The 22,534-nt window shown below is 39.3% G+C and overlaps 2 protein-coding genes across 4 annotated transcripts in view; one reads left to right on the top strand and one right to left on the bottom strand.

Annotated features, from left to right (window-relative positions):
- Positions 1-5,956, bottom strand: part of TTC13 (tetratricopeptide repeat domain 13) — a 41,256-nt gene extending 35,300 nt beyond the window's left edge. For all 3 annotated transcript variants that reach the window (XM_082049791.1, XM_082049790.1, XM_082049789.1), the window contains exons 1-2: positions 5,710-5,956; positions 2,039-2,133 (exon numbers count right to left, since the gene is read on the bottom strand). In XM_082049791.1, the coding sequence (XP_081905917.1) occupies positions 2,039-2,133; positions 5,710-5,929 (315 nt within the window). In that variant the 5' untranslated portion in view covers positions 5,930-5,956. The remainder of the gene's footprint in view (positions 1-2,038; positions 2,134-5,709) is intronic.
- A 178-nt stretch (positions 5,957-6,134) lies between these two features.
- Positions 6,135-22,038, top strand: ARV1 (ARV1 homolog, fatty acid homeostasis modulator). Its single transcript, XM_082048689.1, has 5 exons — positions 6,135-6,282; positions 13,435-13,554; positions 15,195-15,348; positions 16,532-16,756; positions 17,238-22,038. Exons 1-5 carry the CDS (start codon positions 6,184-6,186, stop codon positions 17,342-17,344), a joined length of 705 nt encoding a protein of 234 aa, XP_081904815.1. The 5' UTR covers positions 6,135-6,183; the 3' UTR covers positions 17,345-22,038.
- Positions 22,039-22,534: the final 496 nt, after the last annotated feature.

Here is a 22,534-nt window from a genome sequence, read left to right on the forward strand (position 1 = left end):
CCAAACTGTTTTAGGAAGCAAGAAGAAAAGAATAACTTATTTTGATGCTCAGTTCTGCCCTTTTTTTTCAGCTAAACACCACATATGTACATCTTTTACATCAGATAAGACAATTAAACGCCTTAAACTTCAAAGAACATACTTAATTCATAGTGTCCCCTACTGAGAGGACTGCACTTTGTCCTCCTCCCTTCCAGTTCTTTTGGCTTGTTCCATCCTTGTTACTTGTGTCCATGACACAGACCTTTCAGTGATCTACAAAGCACAAAACTGACTGGCCAAATCTCACTGCACAGTTTCTTCTCATTTCTAAGATTATTAGATGAACAGGGCAGAAAATTTGGTCTGCTCTACAAACGTAATTATTTCAGAGGGTATGAAAGATTAGCAAATCGGGTTTTATAAATCTTGTTTTTACTGAAATTAAAGATCCTGTATGAGCTCTACATTACACTATAACATTTATATTACTCCACCTACTGCTGCACCAACAGTAACAGAATAGAAAAGTTCTTTTCCTCATAGAAAAAAAAAAGTCTTTAAAAATCAGTAGTAGTCATTAAAAAACAATGAGTAGGGTTCAACAGGTATGCCAACTCGAAAACAAAATCTATATGCTGCAAAACATTCCTCTTCTACAATTGTCTTAACATTAGGAGAAAATAATTTTTACTAAAGTACAATCTCTTCCTTGGTAGATTTACAAAAAAGGCCTACACTTCTTTGTCTGCAGACAAAAGATATGATACAGCAAGATGCCATGTCGAGTACTGGAAAATAAGCTACAAACAGAAGAATCTGGCATTACATTAACATCCTCTGAATTACAGAGCTGCACGTGACACTTGGCAAGAGAAGTACCACACAGTTTACCCTGCCCTCAGCTCGCTTGTCTGTTTTGTTACCATAGAAAAACAGAATAATGTTTGGTTCTTGGGGCTGGGGAGGATGAGGATTCATACTTCGTCAACAGACTCTGAATCCAGTTATAGGTTAGATTTCCTGCAGCTCAACATGCAAAAACTGTGAGTCATTCTGCCTTCATGAAATCAGACAAGAATTTTCATCACAGCACCAGCTCCGATAGGCTGAGTTGTTGCTCTCTTCAAAACGTTTGTGGTTTTTTTTTGAAACAGAGAAATTTCTAACAAACTAATTTATGTTTCACTGCCTTAGAAAGAATTGCTGGTACCACTAGACCAGACAGAAGATCTGACCAATATCTGATGAAGTAATGTCTAAGGAGAATATTCGGGTCAAATAATTGGCCTGGTGGATTTGTGATAGAGTAGCTTTATTTCTATATGGCACCTTTGGAGAAGTTGCTTCAAATTAGAATATTGTTTCCATGCTCCCCAATAGCCAACAATTTCTACAAATTTGCCAAGGCTTCTTTGTATATTCACAAGAGTTATTTGAAGATTTTCCGTATCTATGACTCTACTGGACTGAAAAAGTAACATCAAACCTGTGTTCTGACGTAGACTACATTTATTCAAGACCAACAGATTAACGGTACTGTTGCAAGTAAACCCAAATTCCAAAATAATGCTCCTAAAGCCCACCAAGAGATACTTCTCTTCCATTTGAATATTCTCCATATGCCATGTCTGTATTACATTTAGTGAAATATGGTCTGAAGCCTTCAACTCTATCATCTGTGTACATGTTATTTCTGTAGCAATTGCAAGTTATCACTCCTACTCTTACATGCATTTCATGGTAAAACCTCCTCAGGCAGTTAATTTGGGTAAAAACTAGTGCACCTTTCCCTTTTTCAGCCATAGCCTCTGCACCCCTAAAAACAAAAAAAATAATTGGTAGCCTTAGTAGTTGAAACTGCTGACAGCCCTAGAGATTCATAATGGAGTACTACAAAATCGTACTTTCACGAGCAATGTGAGTTCATTCTCATTAAGCCTTTTGGGGACTTGTGCCTAGTGATGAAGAGATTCTATTTGTAGCTATTTGCCTGAAGTTCATTCTAATTGGTTATGCAGCTAAAGTGATCTGTAATGTTATGTTTTTGATAGCTTACCAGAATTTTTTCTGTATGGAGAGAAAGGACAGGTTCACAAGATGAAGACCCTCCTCTGTCACAATCCGATTCATGGAAGTGCAAAAATGATGAATCTGGGGGAAAAGAGAGAAAACACCTTTAGGAAGTAAAAGAGTTACATATATGTTCTCTTATCACATCTTACATTTACTCATGTTCATCTGAATACCCCTGTTAGGCACTCCATGGGGCAGAAGTTTCATTAAGTGTTTTCTGCATATAGCACTACATCTACACAGCCAGGAAAGCAACAGTCAACATGACTGCTTTTATAAAATTAGTTTTATCACTACTTCTGCTTATGCTTTTGGCTAAAAATACATTGGGTTGACATGTCCCCATTTGGCATTATGATTCCATTCTCTGGCCCGAAAAATTAAAGACCAAATTATCATTCCAATCCCAGAGAGGAAAACAAATAGAATGGGCTATACAGAGGTAGGGAAAGAGCTGCTGCTGGGAGACCAGAAAACAGATGTATAAAGACTGTAAAAAGCAGGCAGAATAGTGAAATGTAATTGACTGAACATATACAAAGGTCCCTACAGGTATATTACTACGAAGGCAACCTACGAAAAGTCAAACACAGTGTGTTGGCATAGGAGAGAAAAAGTTTAACAAATGAAAAATTAACAAGTAACAGCAATAATCAACAAAACATCCCAGATTTATAGACCATAGAAATTACTACTTCATCTGCATGGTGCTTTAACTGATATCCCAACAGAACTGCTAGCTTTTAAATCTTCAGGTCTTAAGGCTTCTATTAACTTGAAATATTTCAAGACTAAACAAGAAAAAGCAAATAAACAATATTATCTCTTTGGTTCCATGGCAGAAATATCAAATTTTATCATTTGCCCTAAGGTTTGTAAATACAAGCTTGATGCTAAGTTTGAAAGGCCGGAAAGCAGTGTGTGTTTCTAATTCACTTTTACAGGCAGTGTTATTTTTATATTTTGATTACACAAGGGTTGCAGTTAGTTGACTCCCCATTTCTCACAAGGACAGTGCTAAAAGAGAAAAAGAAACTGTCTTTTTATAAAGATAAGTGAAAATAGCATCTAAAATCATTCCCTGTAAATAGAAACTTAGAACTAAGCTGAGCCATAAATGATAACTGGTGGAAGAAGTTTTACAAGAGAAGCGAGAGGTCAAAGTTTAAAGTCAGAAAGTCCTGTAAGAACAGTGGGTCACCACCCATAGTTCCCAGAAAAAGCGCTGCCAGTAAGAGGTTTCAACATTGCCCTTTGTTCTTCACGTTGGCTAAACCCTCCTGTGCTATGGCAGCATTGTGAACACGACTTGTTTTGTGTTGGTGCTCCTAAGTCAGTGACAATTAAGGGCCATCACTGTGGACTCACTGAGGAATTTTTGCTTCACAAACCAAAACAAAGAGGTGCAGGCACAAGACTACCTCCAGAATAATTTTCTGCATAACAGAAAGAATTCAGTGAAGGAACCTTATCGACTTGTTTTGTGTTGGTGCTCCTAAATCAGTGACAATTAAGGGCCATCACTGTGGACTCACTGAGGAATTTTTGCTTCACAAACCAAAACAAAGAGGTGCAGGCACAAGACTACCTCCAGAATAATTTTCTGCATAACAGAAAGAATTCAGTGAAGGAATTTCTTAATAAGGTGGCAGGGAACAAGAACAGCCTATCTGTTACAACTGATAGGAGGAAAAGGACCCTTCAAATGTTGAAGTTCTTGGGGCAACAAACTGCTTTTACTCATAAGGAAGAATGCATCTGCCTTTGCAAGTCAGATGCAGTCAAACCCTCACCACACTGCCTCATTAGCAACTTCATGAAAAAGGAAAAACACCAACCAGAAAAATTACCCTGGACCTTGTAGTAGGCTACAAAAGAAACTACTTGAGATAAAAAGATTCTCAGCTTCTGGGAAAGTTGTACTAAAACAAAGACAGAGCTTAAGGGAACTTTTCAACTGGCAATTTATTTAGCCACAGGATTTAAATAGCAAGGAGTGAACTGGTATACAGCTATTTCAGGGTGAGTGTGCTGTTCCATAACTAAGGGCTACCTAATTATCAGTGCATGCAAAGTACGTGAGATACCTAAGCATTTAAGCAGAATTCCTTATATCAATTCCAGTTACACTGGTCTCTTTCAAACAACACCCATCATTAAATCAAAATCTAATCTTCTAAACACACCTCTGAAGGAGTATCCTGAGTCAATCATTCATGTCTTAGTAACAGGAGAGATGTATTCAAATGCTTTGTCATTTATTAACTTGTATAGTATATAGATTTTATCTCAACACTGTGTGAAAGTCTTTTTGGTTTATGCTTGAAATTGAATGATTTGGAGCAACAGTCACCTGAGATAAATTTCACAATCTCATTTAGTGTTTACGTACCACGGCTCTTGGCTACTGTAGCCACCTCTTCCCTCCCCCCCAAAAAAAGGCAGCTGATGTAAAATGCCTACTTAACACAGCTAATACAAAAACTAACCAAAGAATGTTAAGCTGTGATAACAAAAACACACATAAAAAACCCCAAGCAAAACACACACACCCACCCCCTAGATGTAGGAAACTCATAACAAGGTATTTCTAGAAGGTCTGTAACTTTGAGTGGATTACACACTAGCTGTATATTGTCCTTAAAGACCACAGCAACTCTTGATATGAGCACAGACTTTATGAAATAAGGAGAGAAAAAAAACAACCCTGCAGGCCACTAAACAGTCATGACATATCACTGGTTATTCTCATATAAATAATTGTCTATAGTGCACTGAACTGATAATTTTTTTTTCATCAGTTGTACATGTACACTGCGATTCAGACTGTCATTTTTGTATAGCACGTTCACACTATGCTCAAGATAAATGATCATACAAGATCATACTTAAGCCACATGATCCTGATGCAACAAATATTTCAGCACATAAATATAGTTTTAACTGTGCCTGTATTACAAGCCATCAATTAACTTGAAAAAGACCAGATGATCTGCTACCTGAACTTGGACTCCTAAAGAAATGCACTCAGTTCACCAGCAAAATATATAAAAGTGTAGCTGAAAATGAATCAAGCCATATGCAACTCAATAATATGAGTACAAGAGGTTGGCATGTCCGTGTATTACTGAGGTCAGGGGTTAAAAAACACGCAGAGCCCAGCCGCTAGACCTGGCACGTTGGCAAGCGGGACAACAGGAATCCAGCCGGGTGACACTGTGGGCCCCAGGGTTTACCCGTCCAAGAGGCGAGAGCTGTTCCCCCGTTCAGAGCCAGAACCGCGGTCTCTGCTCCGCACTGCACACCGGCACAGCGCTGCTCGGGAGCGCAGCTCACACAACAGATACCTCGCTATGAGTCAGCTGAACAGCAGCAACGTGTACAGCCGCCAAAACCCCGCACCGGCCCCGGGCGGGCGTCCCCTCGCGCACCCGCGGCCTCTCAGTGCGAGACGAAGCCCCGTCGCGTTTCCCTCTTGGGCTCCCGCCGCCCTCCGCAGGGGCGAGGGGAGATGTCCACCCCGGCGCCCCCATCACCGCCCTGGCCTCAGGGCTGTGCGGGGCCGGCCGGGCGCCGAGGCACCGCTAGGATAACGGCTTCCTCCCACCGGCCCCAGGGCTGGGGCGATCACCGCCGCAACGCCCCCCGACTCACCGCACTCGGCCGAGTACTGCTCTGCCCAGTCCCCCGCCGAGGCGCAGCCCCCCGCCGGGCCCTGACGCTGCCGGTGCAGTTCTTGCTTCAGCAGGGACAAGGCCGGATACTGCTCGGTCAAGGCCAGCGCGGCCCGGGTCAGGGCCAGGACGGCCAGCGGCACCCACAGCCCCCTCACGGCCCCGGAGCCGCCGGCAGGTGCCATCTTCCCAAGGCGCATGCGCACCGCTTCCGCCTCGGCCGGGGACAGAGGGCGCCCCCGCCGCCCCTCCCACGGGACCGGCAGGGAGGAGGGCGCGACCGCGCTGCCCCCTGGGACATGGAGTTCCGCCCCGGAGCGGCCTGGCCGACAGCGGCAACAGAAAACCACGACTCCCGGAATGCACCGCGGCACGCCCCGGCAAGGCTCCGCCCCCAAACGCGGAAGCGAGGCGGTTTGAGGCGCTGACAGGCCGGGCCGTGCTCTCGCGCGCCATGGCGGAGCTTGTCGCCTACCGCTGCATCGAGTGCAACAGGGAGGCGGCGGAGCTGTACCGGGACTACCAGCGTGGGGTGCTCCGTATCTCCATCTGCGTGAGTCGGGGCGGCGGGGGTGGGAAGCCGGGGTGGTGGGCGAGAGAGGCCAGAGGGAAGGCTGCAAGCGGGAGGCTTCGGCGTCAGCAGGCGGCGGCGCGCTGCACGTGGAGGCATGCCCGCCGGCACGCGGGCCGCGCGCGGCGGAAGCTGCCCCCTGGGCCCGCGTGTCGCTTTCCGTTGTTCGTGCTTCCCGTTGCTCGTGCTTCCCGCCGTCGTCTCCTCCGGCCCCTCGAGGGCGCCTGCGTGGCGGCGCTGTCCCGGGTGGCCTGTGGCTGCGCTCCGGGGCTTGTACTCACTGACAGGCAGACCCGAGGGTGGCCTTGTGGTTAGGCGGCTTCAGTGAAGGTGGAAAACGGTCAGATCGAAATGACAGGTTTTGACTGATGGTTATTCAGCATACTGCACTTTCCAAAATAATACCTGTGTGTTCTGGGCTGTTCGCTGCTCTCCCTTCCCATGCCGTCCAGAGTTAATTTTTTTTCACATAACATTTTCATAATGTAGAAAATAACTTTCTTTTAGTGTCTCCTACATATTCTTGGAAACTTTTGCGGCTGCAGGAAAAAAAAAACTTCACTTTTTTAAGCAGTCTTTTCAACTATTTCTGAATTACTGTTTTCAATTTTTAGTGGGATTTATGAAGACTTGTCCCCAGTGGTTATTTTTGACCTTTTTTTTTTTTTTAGTTTTAGATCACCTAGCACCCTGTATTTCAATGTGTGGAAAAAATAAGAATTTTGGAACGGAGGGATCTGCAAATACATCTTGATTGAGCATTTGATTTTTATCCGTGATTGTTTCACAACATCCTGTTTCTGGTCCGTATAAAATTGGAACACCTTGTGCTTGAACCAATTTTTGAATATTTTGTAAGGAATTAGTTGTATATCATTCAAACTCCCTGTGTGGTTGTTTCCCCCAGTTTTGTAGTCCTTGGCATTTTTAGAATGCTGATAGAAGATGGATTAGTTTACTAACCATGAAGCTATAAATGTAACAGATGACTAGAAAGCTTTGTATGAAACCTGTGGTGAATTCCTTTATGGCTTTATAGCTCTGAGTCATTCAAGCATTTCTTAGGCCAAAAATGAAGATAGTAGGCAACCAGATCTTAGAGGTCTATGGCCAGTTATATTTGCGGAAATAGTGGTTAGCTCAAGCTGAAAGGTGTACATGTTAGATCTCAGCTTCTGTTATCAACAAGAGGCTATGAAAACACGATGCTGTACAAATTACTGGTGATAGTAGAAAGAACTCATTCATATCCTTCTCTTTTTTGAGCCCAGCAGTCAGTTAAAACGGCTTGTTGCTGTAGAACCTAAACCAACTAAAAATGTACACAAAAAACTCTGCAGACATTTCTAAAACTGGAGAGGTCAGCAGTTTTCTTAGATAAAAGACAAAGCAATAGAGATTGATTTCTGTTGGCTTTAGATACGCATACTGCAAGGAAAAAATGATTTTTAGTTGCTTTTTCATGGTGGTATAATGTACTGTGTTCAATAGTGGGTATGAATTACATCAAATCCCTGGTAGTCAAGTCACGTTGTCAAAATTCATCACTGGTGCATGATAAAAGTGTAAATGGTTTTCTTTGCAGCTCTTTGATGTGGAACTTCAATCTTGTCTTTGAAATCAAGGATAAGCTGGATACAAAAGGACAAGTATCAAGCTTATGACTGCAGCCATATCTCATAAGATTTAGCACATCTTGTAAGCCCAGGTCGTCAATTATGGTTATTAATTTGGCTTTGATAATCTCTAAGGGAAGCTGGGAGCCAGTAGATGGCACTCGTTCCTCTTAGCGTTTAACCATTTGAAGACTGAAGATCGCGATTTTCTGGACCTGTGGCATTCCATGTAGAATCAAACACTTAAGTCCCAGTTGCTGTGTTCATCACAAACACCAAACTCTTACAAAAAGAGTAAAGAACAGTGTAAAAGAAAGAGCAAAGAATCACATTTTCCTACATTGGAATTCTGTCCACCTTTCTTCATGCAGGTCCAGATTGATACCATTTTTCACTTAACTCCTGCCAGTCTGTTTCCTCTATGTTGTGGGTTATTGTGGTTCAGTTTCAGCCCTAGTCCTTGTTGCTGTTATGTGGTGCCATGCCCTATCATCTCTAACCCTTTCTCTGTTTCTGGCCATCCAGGAAGTGCTCAGAGTAGGAGTACTCCACGACAGGAACAGGCAATAGCAATAGCTTCTTACTAAGCATGTTATTAAGAAACGCATTAGCTTGCGTTTTATAAAGTGGAGATGAGCATGTTAAAAGATTGCCAAGGTGAAAAGATTCTTTCATTTGAACCGATCTGAACTCAGCTTCATCTGCGTATTGCAGGAAAGCACTGCTGTCATCTCCAGCTACCAAGAGCTGATTGTTTCTAATAAGGCAATTCGAGTTTTACTTTTTCCTTTTAATCTGGAAGAATAGTTTTGTTGCTGCACTGACCTTTGGCAAATGTTCTACTCCATGTAGGTAGTGCTGTGCTCTGGCCAGAGATCTGCAAAGTTGGTCAGCATCACTCTACTGACAACAGAAAACAGTCAAGTACAGAATGTCACTCAATATCCTTCACAAACTTTCACAAGCAGTGTTATAGTGAGTTCACTGGTGTTGCGAGTCATCTTAACTTGAAAATAATGACAGTGTAGAAATTTTCTCCACTTTAGAAAATACAATGTGAAACATCATTTAATCAGGTTATTTACCTCTAAAAATTTATGAAAAGCTGAAGGTATTTAAGAAAAATTGAGGTCTGAGGTGAAATTAGAAGGTGTGATCACTCGGCCTGAGAACAGTTTACATCTGTCTTTGTGGAATTAGAGCACTGAGTACTGCAACTCCTTTGTAGCTTAAGGGAGAAAAAGTGAAAAGTACATTGAAAGTTTGTATAGTGATACTGAAAGTGAGGCCAATGTACATCATCTAAATATTTTGTTGTTGAAGCTTTGGAGTACTTGTGTTTCATTCTCATTTTCAAGTAGTACAAAAAAATATTGACAAATTATGGAAAAAAAAAAACCAACCCAGCCCAACATTTGTTCAACATGATATGTAACAAAAATGGTTTCTTATTTCAGCCACTGAAAATCAGGAACAAGCAGAATATTGCCAAGGTCATTACTGCTTCATGCTAACCTACAGACTTGTCCCAGTCCTAGTTTAAAATTATTCTTGATAAATTAATTAGTCTGCATCTAAAAGGTCTTTGCCATTCTCAGGATGTTCCTGTCATTCAAAACCTTTCAGAACATCACATTGAGGTTGAAGAAGCTAAGTTCTCCTAAGAGCATCTTTTATCTGATTCTACATTTATTTTTAGGATGTGTTTAACCTCATCTGGGCCTGATTTTCAGGTGGAAGATTTAAATTTGAATGCCTGAGCAAAATACCATGATTTTGTATTGTGTTATTAATTTGTTGAAGAGAAGAATGGATTTTTTGCCAGAGGCAAATACTAAAAGCTTCCTTGAGGGAACATCTTTTTCCAGCCCACAATATTAGAATACAGTTTTGGAAATTCAGCCTAATATTCATGGTGCTGCTTCAGCTTAGTTCCTGCAGCATTTGTTATTGCTCTTAAGATAATTAAATGTTTCTTTGAGGTCCATATTTTAATTTTAGTGCAGACAAGCGTTAAAGATTTCACAAGTGTTGACATCCTCTCTGGAAATAAAATTGCAATGGATACTGAAGAAGCTAAATAAGCTTTTTTATCTCAAACACAGAAGTCCACTCAATACCATGAAACTTAGGATGGAAAGGTCATGTCTTTTGATGAGAGCTCTGCAAGGTGGCCAAGTGCCACAAATTCTTTGAGTTCTGTAACTTTTTTTTAGTCTGTTTTATTTAATCAAGGCTGGTTTTCACAGAAGCCTAGCCCAGTCCTCTGGTATTGCGCATTCCTTCTTGCCCTAGATTCGCATTTGGTGAATGAACCTATTTCTCCACCATATTTTGTTGTGGAAGTGCCATTACAAGAGACAGGTGGACTGTTGCTCCTTTAAAAGAACTTAAAGGTGCTTAAGAACAGGTAGTAAAATTCTGAGGAAAGTCACCTACTCAGGGAGACTTGTTCAATATGCTTTCCCTTCAGCATGACAACTTGGGGGTGGTGGGATAATTGTGGGGGGTGTGCAGGTGTGTTAGTATTGGGGAGGGGGGAAAAAACAGCTAACCTGAAATAAATTCTGCAAAGCGCAATGAATATAAAAAGAAATCAGCACATCTGGCTTACTCAAAAATAGAAGGAAAACCATGCAAATTGTTTTAAATTCGGTTTTAAATTGCATATATGTTGTTGTGTTAATCATTCTAGACCTTAACAAAGGGGAAATAAATTATTCGTTGCAATATGTACAACACAGTCAGGATACCCCTTGTGTTTTGTAATAAGAAAGCCGAATTGCCTGAGCAGTCCACACTTCATTTAGCTTTTCTGCAATTAAAAAATAATTGAAAAGCTCTTTTATTGCAGCAAGGCAGAGAGACTGTAAATGCTTTGAATGCAAAGCATTTATGTGGTGAGGTGATTAATCTGCCAAGAGTACAAAGATAATCCTGGAAAATAGTGTGTTATTTTTCTTACATAACTCAACCTACAGACCAACTCACTACTGGAATACGTATCGTATAGGAAAAATTATAAAACAATATTTTTAATTTCAATTTTCTGAAATGGAATGCATCTGAAACTGGGGTGTTTTGTTTTTCAGCTTATTGTGATACTTGGCCACACCCCTAATAAAGAACCCATTCCTGAAAGCACAGCTAATTACATTTTATTGTTTAAGGGTGCAACTGGGATTAAGAGCGCTCTTGCAAGATGAGGGGTTTGTGTTAGTTTGCCCTATGAACCTGTGTAAATGGACCTGTGTTCATGCTGAAGCTATGTAAATGTTATTAAAATTTACTATATATGTAGTCCAGCAAAATATTGTAGCTTAATTTTGCCAAACTGAAAGTTTTTTGATCAGTGTTTGGTTGGGACCCTCCGCTTGAAAAGATTGTTCTTTACTCTTCTCAGAAAGACTTTTGATACTGGTCAAAAATGTTCTGTTGTAGGGAAATTTGAAAGCATAATAAATCCTGGGGTATGTAGGATATCCTTCATCTAACCTTTATGACACCCATTGTGTTAAAGAATAATCTTCTTTCCTATGTGTTTGTTCAGTGCTTGTGGGAATAAGCCTATAAAAAATTAATTTGACATATGTAAATTACCACCTATAAGACTATCTGTTCGTGATTTCCCTGTAGATAGAAATGAAGCAAGACACTGCCTTTAATTATAGTAGCAATTTCTTTTTCACTCTATTAAATCCTGTAGGTGTGGTCTTCTGTTAATTATGTCCTTTCTTCCATCTCACTCACTTTAATTACTTTAATTTGAAACCTATAAAACTATTGGTTAATTGAGTGAATTTTTGAATTCATTACCTCTAACTTCTGTACTGTCACACACAGTATTTTCCAATCCAAATTAGTTTGGGGGGGTGGTGGTGGGTTTCTTTTGTTTGTTTTGGGTTTTGTTTGTTTGGGTTTTTTTTTTTTTTAGCTAGACTGAGAAGTACTGATTAGTGGTAGCAACATTCCTTAGACACTCTACTCAACCTATGCATTTGTTTGAATGTTTTTCTTTATATAAATGTTGGACTTTTGAGTCAATTTCCTGGTGAAATTTAGCAGTCTCAAATTCTCCAATAGTAATGCTGGTAAATAGCATGGTAAAATGAACTTTGGACACAAAAGATCTCTATAAAATTGAAAAAAAATATTTTTGTTCTTTCGTGGGAGTTTGTCTGTGGGTGTGTGTGGTCTAATGCTGCATTTTTTATTGTTACAGCATTTCAGAAAGCTGTGTGCGTAGATTTATCTTCTGGCAGCGTGCAGCCATGCAGGCTTTAAGATGGAAATAAAGATTGTTTCTGTGACGGTTGTACTAGAATCACAGAATCATAGAATGTCCTGAGTTTTGGAAGGGACTCAAAAGGATCACGGAGTCCAACTCCTGTCCCTGCATATGCAGCTGATGTGAAGGCCCAGGGGTGCAGGAGTAGCTGAGGGCGGGTGGGAGGAAACAAGCATCTGAACTGGAGGATCAGCAACAGGAGAAAGCTGACCCTCTGGAGAGCATTCTTTTGCCAGTGCACTTGTTTGAGCTCAAGTGGTTGCCCTGATCAACTAGTGCTGCCCCTCAGCTCTTTGCTAAAAGATTTTTTTCCCCCTCAGGTCTTTCGCATGAGCCTTTGTAAGACTGTTATTTAACCATCCTGTTCACACTTACTATTATAGCCTTTTTTAGTCATTATCATTTAACTCAAGTCAAGGAGGGATCACCACTGCAGGTAAGTCAATAAATCTGAAGGCGGCTGATGACAAGCAGTCCTCAGCGGTCTGGGTGAAATAACCTCTGTAGCAGGCACAGTGGGAACCAGCAGATATCTTGGAGAAGTAATGGTCTAATCTTATCACTGTTTAGTGGCAACTTTTGACTCTTTGGCTGTTACCTTTGTGTGTGAAAACTGCACTATCAGTATTCTGAATATATTGGTGTTTGTCCAATAATGGAAAATAATTTTAAACATCTAGACAATTTGCCAGTACCAAAGAAGAACACAACAGTGAAAAAACATTTTCTGTCTTCTTGAAAGGAAGAAAAAGGTAGGATAGGAGAATAACACATCTCTGAAAAGAAGGGATAGAACAAATTAATTTTCTTTCCAAAAAATACCCAGTAGATAATCATTTAACCTTTAAGAAAATACTGGTGCATTTCTTGATTCTTGGGAAGGTAGGTTGTTTGTTTGGTTTGGGTTTTTTTTGTAGTGTGTTGTGGGTTTTTTTGTTTGTTTGGGTTTTTTTGCATCTGTAGGGCACAAAGTTTCCATAGTTTATCTGTGTCAATCTGAAGCCTGTAAAAATCAATAATGTATATTTATGTTTGATGAGGGAAGTGTGTGTCAACTGAGGGGAAGCAATTAAAAACCTTTCGAAAATGAAGATTACATTAAGGAAAGACTAATAAGAATTGAATAGCTAGTTTGGATTTATGCAGTTGTGCTAAGATTAGAGGAACATTTCATAAACTCTTGCTTTTTTGCTTTTTTTTTCCTAATTCTTGTTATTTTGTGACTTTCAGAAATCCTGCCAGAAACCTGTGGATAAATACATTGAGTATGATCCTGTTATCATCTTAATTAATGCTATTTTATGTAAAGCACAAGCATACAGGCACATTCTTTTCAATACAAAGATAAATGTAAGTTGCTATGCCCCTACCCTGTGTTATTTTTTTGTTAAAGATATATTTAGACTGGGTAAACTGATTGTAATAGTTGTAAAATTTTAGAGAATGTTCTCCTGCCCTTCCACGGGTTCCAGCAAGTTGGAGCAGTTACAGCATGACTAGAACACATGAAATCTCAAACTCCAGCTGTTACTAAGAAAGTTACTGTCTCCACAGTAGTGATGCCACGACAGCAGCAAATGGAGCCATCATCTTACATGTTAAAAAAAGAGAAGGATGTGTATGGAACTGTCCATGCAGTTTTCTACACCCTCTAATTTGCCTATCTTATTAATTGCTGTTAAAAGGATGATATGCTAAAGTACATTGGTTGGAAACAATTCTGAAATGAGCTATAGTAGTATAACATACCACGTTAACAATACGATGCAAATTAAACCTGCTGTATTAATTTCTCATGAGTTTCTTCCTGCCCTCAAAACTATAGCAAAAGACAATGGCTTTCACGTGAAGCGTTGTTGATGCAGAGTTACATAGTCAACTTAGTTGTGCTGGCATGACTGGAGTTTGGAGGTGTAGCTTTTCTGACAGAGTTGCATATTTTTACTTTAAGGATTGATTTCCCAAGAAAGGGAAGCTAATCTAGAGCAAACTATCCACGCATAAGTGTATGCTGTGTTCTTGTTGATACCTCTTGGCCAGTCCAGTGTTAAGCAATCTAGATAAATATACTTGCCTTGTCTTTCAAGCATAAACCTGACTAAAGATTTTGAATTAATTCAGTGCTTCTAGAGACTGCTAATGATGTTTTCCATGATGCTTCTGGAAGAACTATTCCATCTCTGGAAATTCCATCTATTGAAATAAATCGAGCTGAATTTTAAACTGCCTTAGCCTGTGCATGTATGTGCAATTGGCATAACTAGTTTCTGATGGATAAAGTAAAATCCACATGCAGAAATTGCATTGATTTATTTAAGTTTGTATAAAATCAGAATTCACCGCACATACACATGGGCTTATAGGCTGTTAAATTGGAAGCATGCTAACTATGGAGCCTCATGAGGTCATTTTTGCAGTCACTTCAGTGTATATTTTAAAGTTTTGTTTGGTTATATTGTTCCATTTATTTTTGGTTCATCACCATTATCTGAACTAAGAAATGTTTTTGGCATAACTACACCACCAGTTTCTCATAATGGATATTGTCCCGGGGGAAAAAGAAAAACAAGGCTATTTAAACCAGCTCACTGAATGGAGTAGTTGCCCTTAAACTGAAAATTTTGATAGTATAATTCTGCTAGCTGTGGCACGACTTTGTTTTTACGTTCCTAACTGAAACAGCCTTCCCAATTTTTAAAAAGTATAGAGCAGGCTTTAGAGACCCAGTTACATACCTTCTGTGTGGAACTGTTCATGCAGTTTTCTACACCCTCTAATTTGCCTGTCATGTTAATTGATATTAAAAGGATCATGTGCTAAACTAGTGTCTCAGAAGAAGTAATTTGCTTATATTTCTAAACAAAAAGAGAGAACCTACAGAGCTTGTTTGTGTAGAGATGTTGAAATGTATTTTAAATACCAGTTTCATACTAATGCTTTAATTTATGCTGATTTAATCCTGATGCTTTTATTATTCTTTCATTTACAAGATTCATGGGAAGCTCTGCATATTTTGTTTGCTCTGTGAAGCTTATCTCAGGTGGTTGCAACTACAGGATTCAAGCCAAAATACAGATCCTGATGACTTAATCAGATATGCTAAGGAATGGGATTTTTATAGAATGTTTGGTATAGCTTCTTTAGGTAAGATCGATGATTAATTCCTGTCACTATCTACTCTTTAAGCACTGAATAACTCAATGAGTCTTTCAACAAGCCTGTACTGCAAAAATTAATCCAGAATAGATGTCATATCCAACCCTGTATGGTTAAATGATTATGCACATACTCTAATTTGCCTTCATTTAATGCAAGTGTGTATTTTGATCCTGATTACAGTTCAGACTGATATGATCAGCATTAGATATCAAAACACTGAAAAGTGGTACTATTCAGAAATCTTTGTCTGAATCCATTTACGTAGTTTGAAGACCAGTGTAGAGCTCAGCCTTATTCCATATTTCGTGTTGACTTCAAGGAGTGAGGGGGGTTGTTTTGTTTTTAAATGAGTACATAAAAATACAGAGCAGTGTCGTCACTGATAAAGAGCAAATACTTCAGTGCTCTAAGACTACATCTGAAAGCAGGGAGGGGTTTTTGTTGTATTTTGGTTAGTACTTTTGTTCTCATGCTTTTTCTGGTGATAGTGTTTAAATCAAGCCTGCAGACTAAAATGAGTATTTCCCTTAGACATTCAGAGTTAAACTCAAATGACTTATTGTCTAATGTTGCTCTAAGTAGGTTTTCATAACATGTCAGTAAAAATGCTGGAACTCATTCTTCAGAAGTAATTAATCAGTTACGATTGTTGTGAGAGTTGCTTTGACATCTGCATTAATTCCAGTGTTACACAGGGATGCAGCGTCAAAAAAAGTCCAATAGTTCCAATGATATTTTCACCCTGCTGTTCTTTCTCATGCTGGATGTAAAGGGTTCATTGCTGGTGACCTTTTCACAGATGACAAGTATCGATTTTTATTTTACAGACTAGCAGACAGTTGGAAAAACCCTCTCCTTTTTTTAAAAAAGGAAGAGTAAAGAGGATATTGTGCTAAACTTCCTGTGCAGTATGGTGTCAGAAATTACGAGTATGACAATCCTACAGATAAATTGTGTGATAGAATTATTCTGAATGTCATGATACTTACTTGTCCATTAGAATGAACGCAGGAAGTGGAGGACTTGTTTGTATTTGCATCTGTCCTAAACAGCAGTGGCTCAGTTGCATTTGAGACAATGTCTTTCACTGAAATTTATCCAAAAAGGACTTGATTTTGGTGCTTCATTCTTTCTCCTCAACTCCTCTTATTTCCTTATTTTCTCTTAGAACAAACTTCATTTTTGTTTGGCATTTTCATTACTTTATGGTGGATGAGACCTGAGATGCTGAAAACAAAGTCTGACTTCATTTTACTTCTCAAAGCACTGCTGTTGTCCAGCTATGGAAAGCTTTTGCTAATTCCAGCAGTTATTTGGGAGCATGACTACACGCCTTTGTGCCTTGCATTTATAAAAGTGTTTGTTTTGATATCAAACTCTCAGGCAATTAGAGGTAAGTTTTTGCATTTTTATTATTACAGCATTTGTACAGAATGGCTTTGACAGAATGCAGCTGTTACAGAAGTCATTGTTTTTGATATATTTTTAAAGTGGCATCAAATACATGACTGAAGTAGTTCTCAATTAAAACTGTGCTATTTAGACTTCAACAGAAAGTCAATGAAACAAAACACTTTATTTGAAAAAGTAAAAGCACCTCTTATCTCACTGTCTTATCTGTGTATGTGCTGTATTATGTCCATCAGGTCAATCAGTTAGAATTTGAGACAACTCATCAAAGATCATTGAAACATAAAATAGAATTATTTGTGTATTTGGAAAATGAAAATTTCATGTTAATTTAATGCATGGCTTTGGAATACAGACTTTGAACAGATTTATGTGATTTCTTATATGTACAAATTAATATCAATACTTACATGGTTTCTATTATCTTCTTAAATGGTAAGTGATAAGTCTGTTTTGTTTTGCAGTTACCTTGAACTTGAACCGAATGCTCCCTTGGCTGGCCATCTTCTTTGGATTAATTTTGGAAAATGGTGTGGTCTGCTTGTTCCAGAAAATGGGATGGGATATTTGAAACAGCAGCCCAGATCTGAAGAAATACCAACAATGTGATGGTTGTTTTCTCAGAATGATCTTCGCCAGCAGGCTCCAAAGACACTATTTTCATAGTGATAAAGAAGGTGATAGAGAACAAAAACTCGCATTAGCAGTGAGTGTAGACAGTTTTAGCATGAGTTAAAATAAGAAACTTCAGAAGTTTGGCTATTTAATATTGTGAGCTATAAGACTTCAGCCTTAGCTTGTTTATTTTCTCATTAAAAAATATGGATATGTCACTGTCTTAATAGCTTTATAGATCTGGCTGCATAGCTATGGCTGTAACAAAAAAGGTACACTGAAAAAATTCAGCACTGCTACCAATCACTGCATTTTGTCAGAAAGAGGAGGATGTATTCATCCCTTAAGAGGGAGTCAGCGGAAAAATGTAAAAGCCAAAATTGGTATTTCTTCAAAAACAGATTTTCAAAGAGAGAAGTGAACATGCGTAAACAGTTTATTAGAAAAAAAATATAAGTATTGCAGAGTGAAACTACAGTGGGAAAACTAATTTGCATTCTCTGGAATGTTTATGTGACAACACAAAATAATAAAATACTAGTTCTAGAGTAATCTCTAGGAACTATAGTTTTAACTGGCTTGAAATTTTATGTGATCTCATAAATGCTGCTGCTTTGTTTTGAAAGCTGAAAAGAGAGTGAAAGGACTCTGATCCCCAGCATACAAGGTTGGTTGGGATACCACTTGTACATTTACTGTTAAGCGACATCCGCTGCACTCAGCCCTTATCTGGCAGCAGGTTTAGTGGAAGCAAAAAGTGAAGTATGAGGCTGCTTAGCAATAGAGTAGTTCTTGTTAAAAAACAAATACAACAAAACAAACAAAACCCACAATATGTTTAGGCCTAAATTAGTGAAGAACCATTTAGAGAAGTTCTAAACCTTTTTCCACAGTAGGCAAAGTGAGGACCAGATGGCCCACAAAGCAGCTGGCAGAATCAGTTTCTGCAAGACAGTAATTAGGACACGAGCCTACTTCTTTTGTGCAGACCACTTTCCATTACATTCTATCCAGTGTTTAATTCTCCTGCTTCAGTTCTGGAAGGCTGTACTATCTATAGGTACCACTTCCTTTCTTCAGGTTGTTTAGATGCAGTCTCCTATCTGTGTTTTGCAAAATTCATCAAATAATGTTTTGCAACATCTTCAGGTTAATTCCAAACAGGTTTAGCATAAGTCTAGATTATGACCACAGAAGACATCAGACACATTTGTCTGATTCAGCTGCCTGGGGCCATGGTAAGTTATTCAGTCAGAAAAGCAAATGGTTGCCATTTGTGTTACACTTACCTCTTTCTGAGCATGTAGAGAAGGCAAAAAAGCCCAAATGTCAACCTTTTAAAGTACATGAGGCAGTTTAACACTGCAAGTGCCCCACCAAGCACATAGTTGTGAAGGTGTATGAGGGATCCACCTTGTTACTGGTGTGAATCAGCAGCCAGACAATTGAGTGTAGGTGTGCAGTTGCTCACTCGCTGAGCAGCAGCTTTGGCAACACGTATGTAGTACATGCTTCGCTTTACATGATTAGATTTGGGAGATACTCTGCCCCGAAAAACTTTTTTAAACACACTGTGTTGCCAAAGGTACTTTCAGTAGTGCTCATCTCCTTCCAACACCAGGACACAGTGTTGCAAAAGAGGCTGCAAATTGAGAAAGGTGCAAAGCGAAGAGGCAGTAGATCTTTTATAAAAACTTCAGGGATGCTGCTCTGGCCTGCTTTCATTTTCCTCATTGACTTTCTGCTTTGAGTTTAAGAGGGAATGAAGTTGTGCTGCAGCAGAGAGGATGACAGAAGAATATGCTGGTGCCTGCTGAGCCAAACTCTGCTTGTTATTGTAGCTGTCATCTGGCCTTTCCTCAGCTCTCTGTTCATCTTAGCATGACCTTAGCATTGAAGCTGATAAGGTTTCTCACCACTCTGTATGACCCTGTTCAAGAAATGTACATTCTTTCTACCACTGATTTTTTTTTTTTTTTTCTCCTCTTTAGTGATGTTAACAACAGTGCTTTGGTTTGGTTTTCTTTTTTTCTTGGTTGTTTTTTGTTGTTTTTGTTTTGTTTTTTTTTAATTAATCATATGTGTCATGGTTATATGCAAAAGATGGGTTTTTTTAATAAATTTTTCCCTTGTTTGCTCTGGCACTCATTTCAGTCTAAAGGCTGAGTGGAGCACATTTAAGTGTGACTAATGCAAAGGGAAGATTTTTGCATTACAGGTAATGTAAATGTTACCTAGTCAGCAGCAAAATTGTTGATACAATGTGTATAAATTTTGTTCGGGGACAGTTTTCATAAAGCTTATTTTGAATTAAAAGAAAGGTATTTGAAGACAGACTGACAGAGTTTGGGTTGTTCAGCCTGCAGAAGAGAGGGCTTCAGGGAGACCTTACAGGAACTTTCCAATACCTGAAGGGGACCTACAAGAAAGCTGGAGAGGGACTTTTTACAAGGGCATGTAGTGATAGGACAAGGGGTAACTGTATTAAACTGAAAGAGGGCAGATTTAGATTAGATAAAAGGAAGAAATTGTTCACCCCAACGGTGGTGAGGCACTGGAACAAGCTGCCCAGAGAAGCTATGGATGCCCCATCCCTGGAAGTGTTCAAGGCCAGGCTGGATGTGGGGCTTTGAGCAACTTGGCCTAGTGGAAGGTGTCCCTGCGCATGGCAGGGGGTTGATATTAGATGGTCTTTATAGCCCCTTCCAGCCCAAACCAATCTGTGATTTCAGGACATTTTCTGAATTTTATTCAGAAGACATAGAATGGACCTGAACACATTCTGAAAGAAGAAATGCTTATCTGTTATGCACATAACGTATCACTTATGCACTTTCTAATGCTGTCAGGCACCACCACTATCCTTATGCAACTTTGAGGATGGAGAAGAAAATTAAAAGCTACAAATCTGGAATGAAAGCAGGTGTTATACAGGTTTTCAGTCTTCAGAGGCATCGTTTTTATCTAGTGACGTAGGACATTCTGCCTTTTGTGGTTTTATGGCTACTCATATAGGAGAACTAAGATCATAACAAACACACTAACATTTTGTAAATCTAGGGGAAGCTGAAGAACGCCCTCTGTGTGTGGGGGCAGGTGCGTGTGCATTTTTAATGCCTTTGGAAAAGGGTTTCCATATGGTGCTTCAGAGACAACTGAAACTATTTCAAGTTCCTGCCTGTTTAAAACAGTCCTCTCCCTCTTTCTCACTTTTATTTCTTTTTGTCTTTTGACCTCCTATTATTTCGTAAATTCTTTGTAATGAAATAGTCATTGCCACTGGAAGATGTATTACAAAGAGCCTGCCCTTCCTATATATCTTCAATTGCTTCATTAACTTACGGGAAAGCATTTACTTGGGTTAAAAGTATAACAGCCTGCAAAAGAATTTAGTTGAGTTCATTGAGTTTTGCTTGGAATCAAAAGGGATATCGTGGCCTATGGGAAAATCATCGGCCTGTGGAGCAAATTTCAGAATTCTGTCACACAAAATGTGCAGGAGAACCATTGATGTTATTCAGACTTGGGCTGAGCAGTAGTTTAGTGATTGCGCAGTGGGAGCTGGGAACTTTAACTGGGTCCATAGGTCAGGTAACAAGTATTTAGAAATTATTCTATACAAAATTAGAGAATGAGAGTATGAACTAGAAGGGGTTAAAGAGAATGTAGGTGTCAGGCAGAGTTGAGAAGACTATAAAAACTAAGGGAAGAGAATCTCAAGAAAAATTATGTAAGAAAAGATGCAGTATAGATGAATGTATGATTAAGCAAATATATGAATACCCCACTCCTAAGTTTTCAAAGGATGAACATTAAGGCATAATATGAATTATCATAGATATTTTTGTAATAGTCTAAGTGCTAACGTGAAATGGCAAAGGATGTCTTCCAAACACTAAAGTGTGTGAGTTTCTGTAGAAAAATTACTGATAGCCTCATTACTTCAATAGTTTTCACTCCATCCTTAAAAATACACTTTTATAAGCAGAACACCAATTGTACAAATATAGAATTGTTTACTGTGAACAGGAAGAGCTGTGCAACAGCAGGTTTTCTCCCTTTGTTCTGCAGTAGTGTGCGTGGCAATAGGTGTTGCTGGTGGAGGCGAAGGCTACTACCCTTGTGACCTCGTGCGTGTACAGACAAGCGAGTCCTTTCTTCCGTGACAAGTTGTATCTCAGGCATATAAACTGCCATTTGTTAGCCCAGTCTTCCCTGAAAGTAAAGTAGGACATCTGCACTGGAAAACTATTAGCAGCTGACTTCTCACAAAACAAGAAAACCATTGTTTTTCTGGAGCTTGCATGCTTTTTAATCCAGCAGCGCTCCCCCAGTTGGGTAGTGCTAAGCACCACAGTGCCATCTGGAGTTGAGAAATAAGGCACTATTGTTTCCAGAAGTGGGAGAAACATAAAAGCACTGTAAGTGTTTATTTGATGAATTTTTATTTCACAAATTCAAGCTTTTAAAAGCTTTTAAAATTAACATTCAGTCTGGAGAAATGTTAGGGTGATGTTACTGATGAAAAGCAGGTCACAGAATACTTGTTTTGGTGACTTGGTATCAGGGTCAATTCAATATATACACCCTGAAAGCTATAGAATGCAAATTATTTTAGCAGCACAGCATCTTTTTTTTTTAAAGACATAAGCGGTCCTGCAGGCTGGGATTATTCTGAGTAGCCTTGCTGAGCTCAGAAAATTCATGTGGCAAAAGACGTAGTGAATGCATTTCTCTGCTGCTAAAAGTCAATAGGAATTTTGTTGCTGAATTAATTTGAAACTTGGGTTGCTGCAGTTAGAGTTTGCAGCAATTTACAGGAATTTTTTCTCCTGCCTCTTATAATGTATTTCTGACCTTCTTAGTCTTTCCAGTAATGCTTACTATATTATTGAGGCGGCTAGAAAGAAGATCTGAACACGAGGAGCTTTTCAAAATCTTTTTCCTAAACATGATCTGCTGTCCTAAATTTGTAAAGCTCTTTTGAGCCCTGTATAGATAAATGGCAGGTCTGCAAAGTGTGTAAGAAATTCTGCCAATGATGTTTTCAATTGCTGTTCATTGGGATAGTAGATATTGTTTGTGATTTTTTTTTTTTCCTGGGTAACAATGTGGTTTAAATTCCTTTACATAAGTAGCATAAGAG

The sequence above is a fragment of the Streptopelia decaocto genome (assembly GCF_964273445.1).
Source record: "Streptopelia decaocto genome assembly, chromosome: 3".
Classification (NCBI taxonomy): Eukaryota; Metazoa; Chordata; class Aves; order Columbiformes; family Columbidae; genus Streptopelia; species Streptopelia decaocto.

Bases quoted from the DNA above. Each gene is read 5' to 3' on its own strand.
- ARV1 (XM_082048689.1), top strand. From the start codon at position 6,184: ATGGCGGAGCTTGTCGCCTACCGCTGCATCGAGTGCAACAGGGAGGCG. The intron at 13,555-15,194 runs GTAAGTTGCTAT...TTCATTTACAAG, and splicing joins TTTTCAATACAAAGATAAAT to ATTCATGGGAAGCTCTGCAT. The intron at 15,349-16,531 runs GTAAGATCGATG...ATTTTCTCTTAG, and splicing joins GTTTGGTATAGCTTCTTTAG to AACAAACTTCATTTTTGTTT.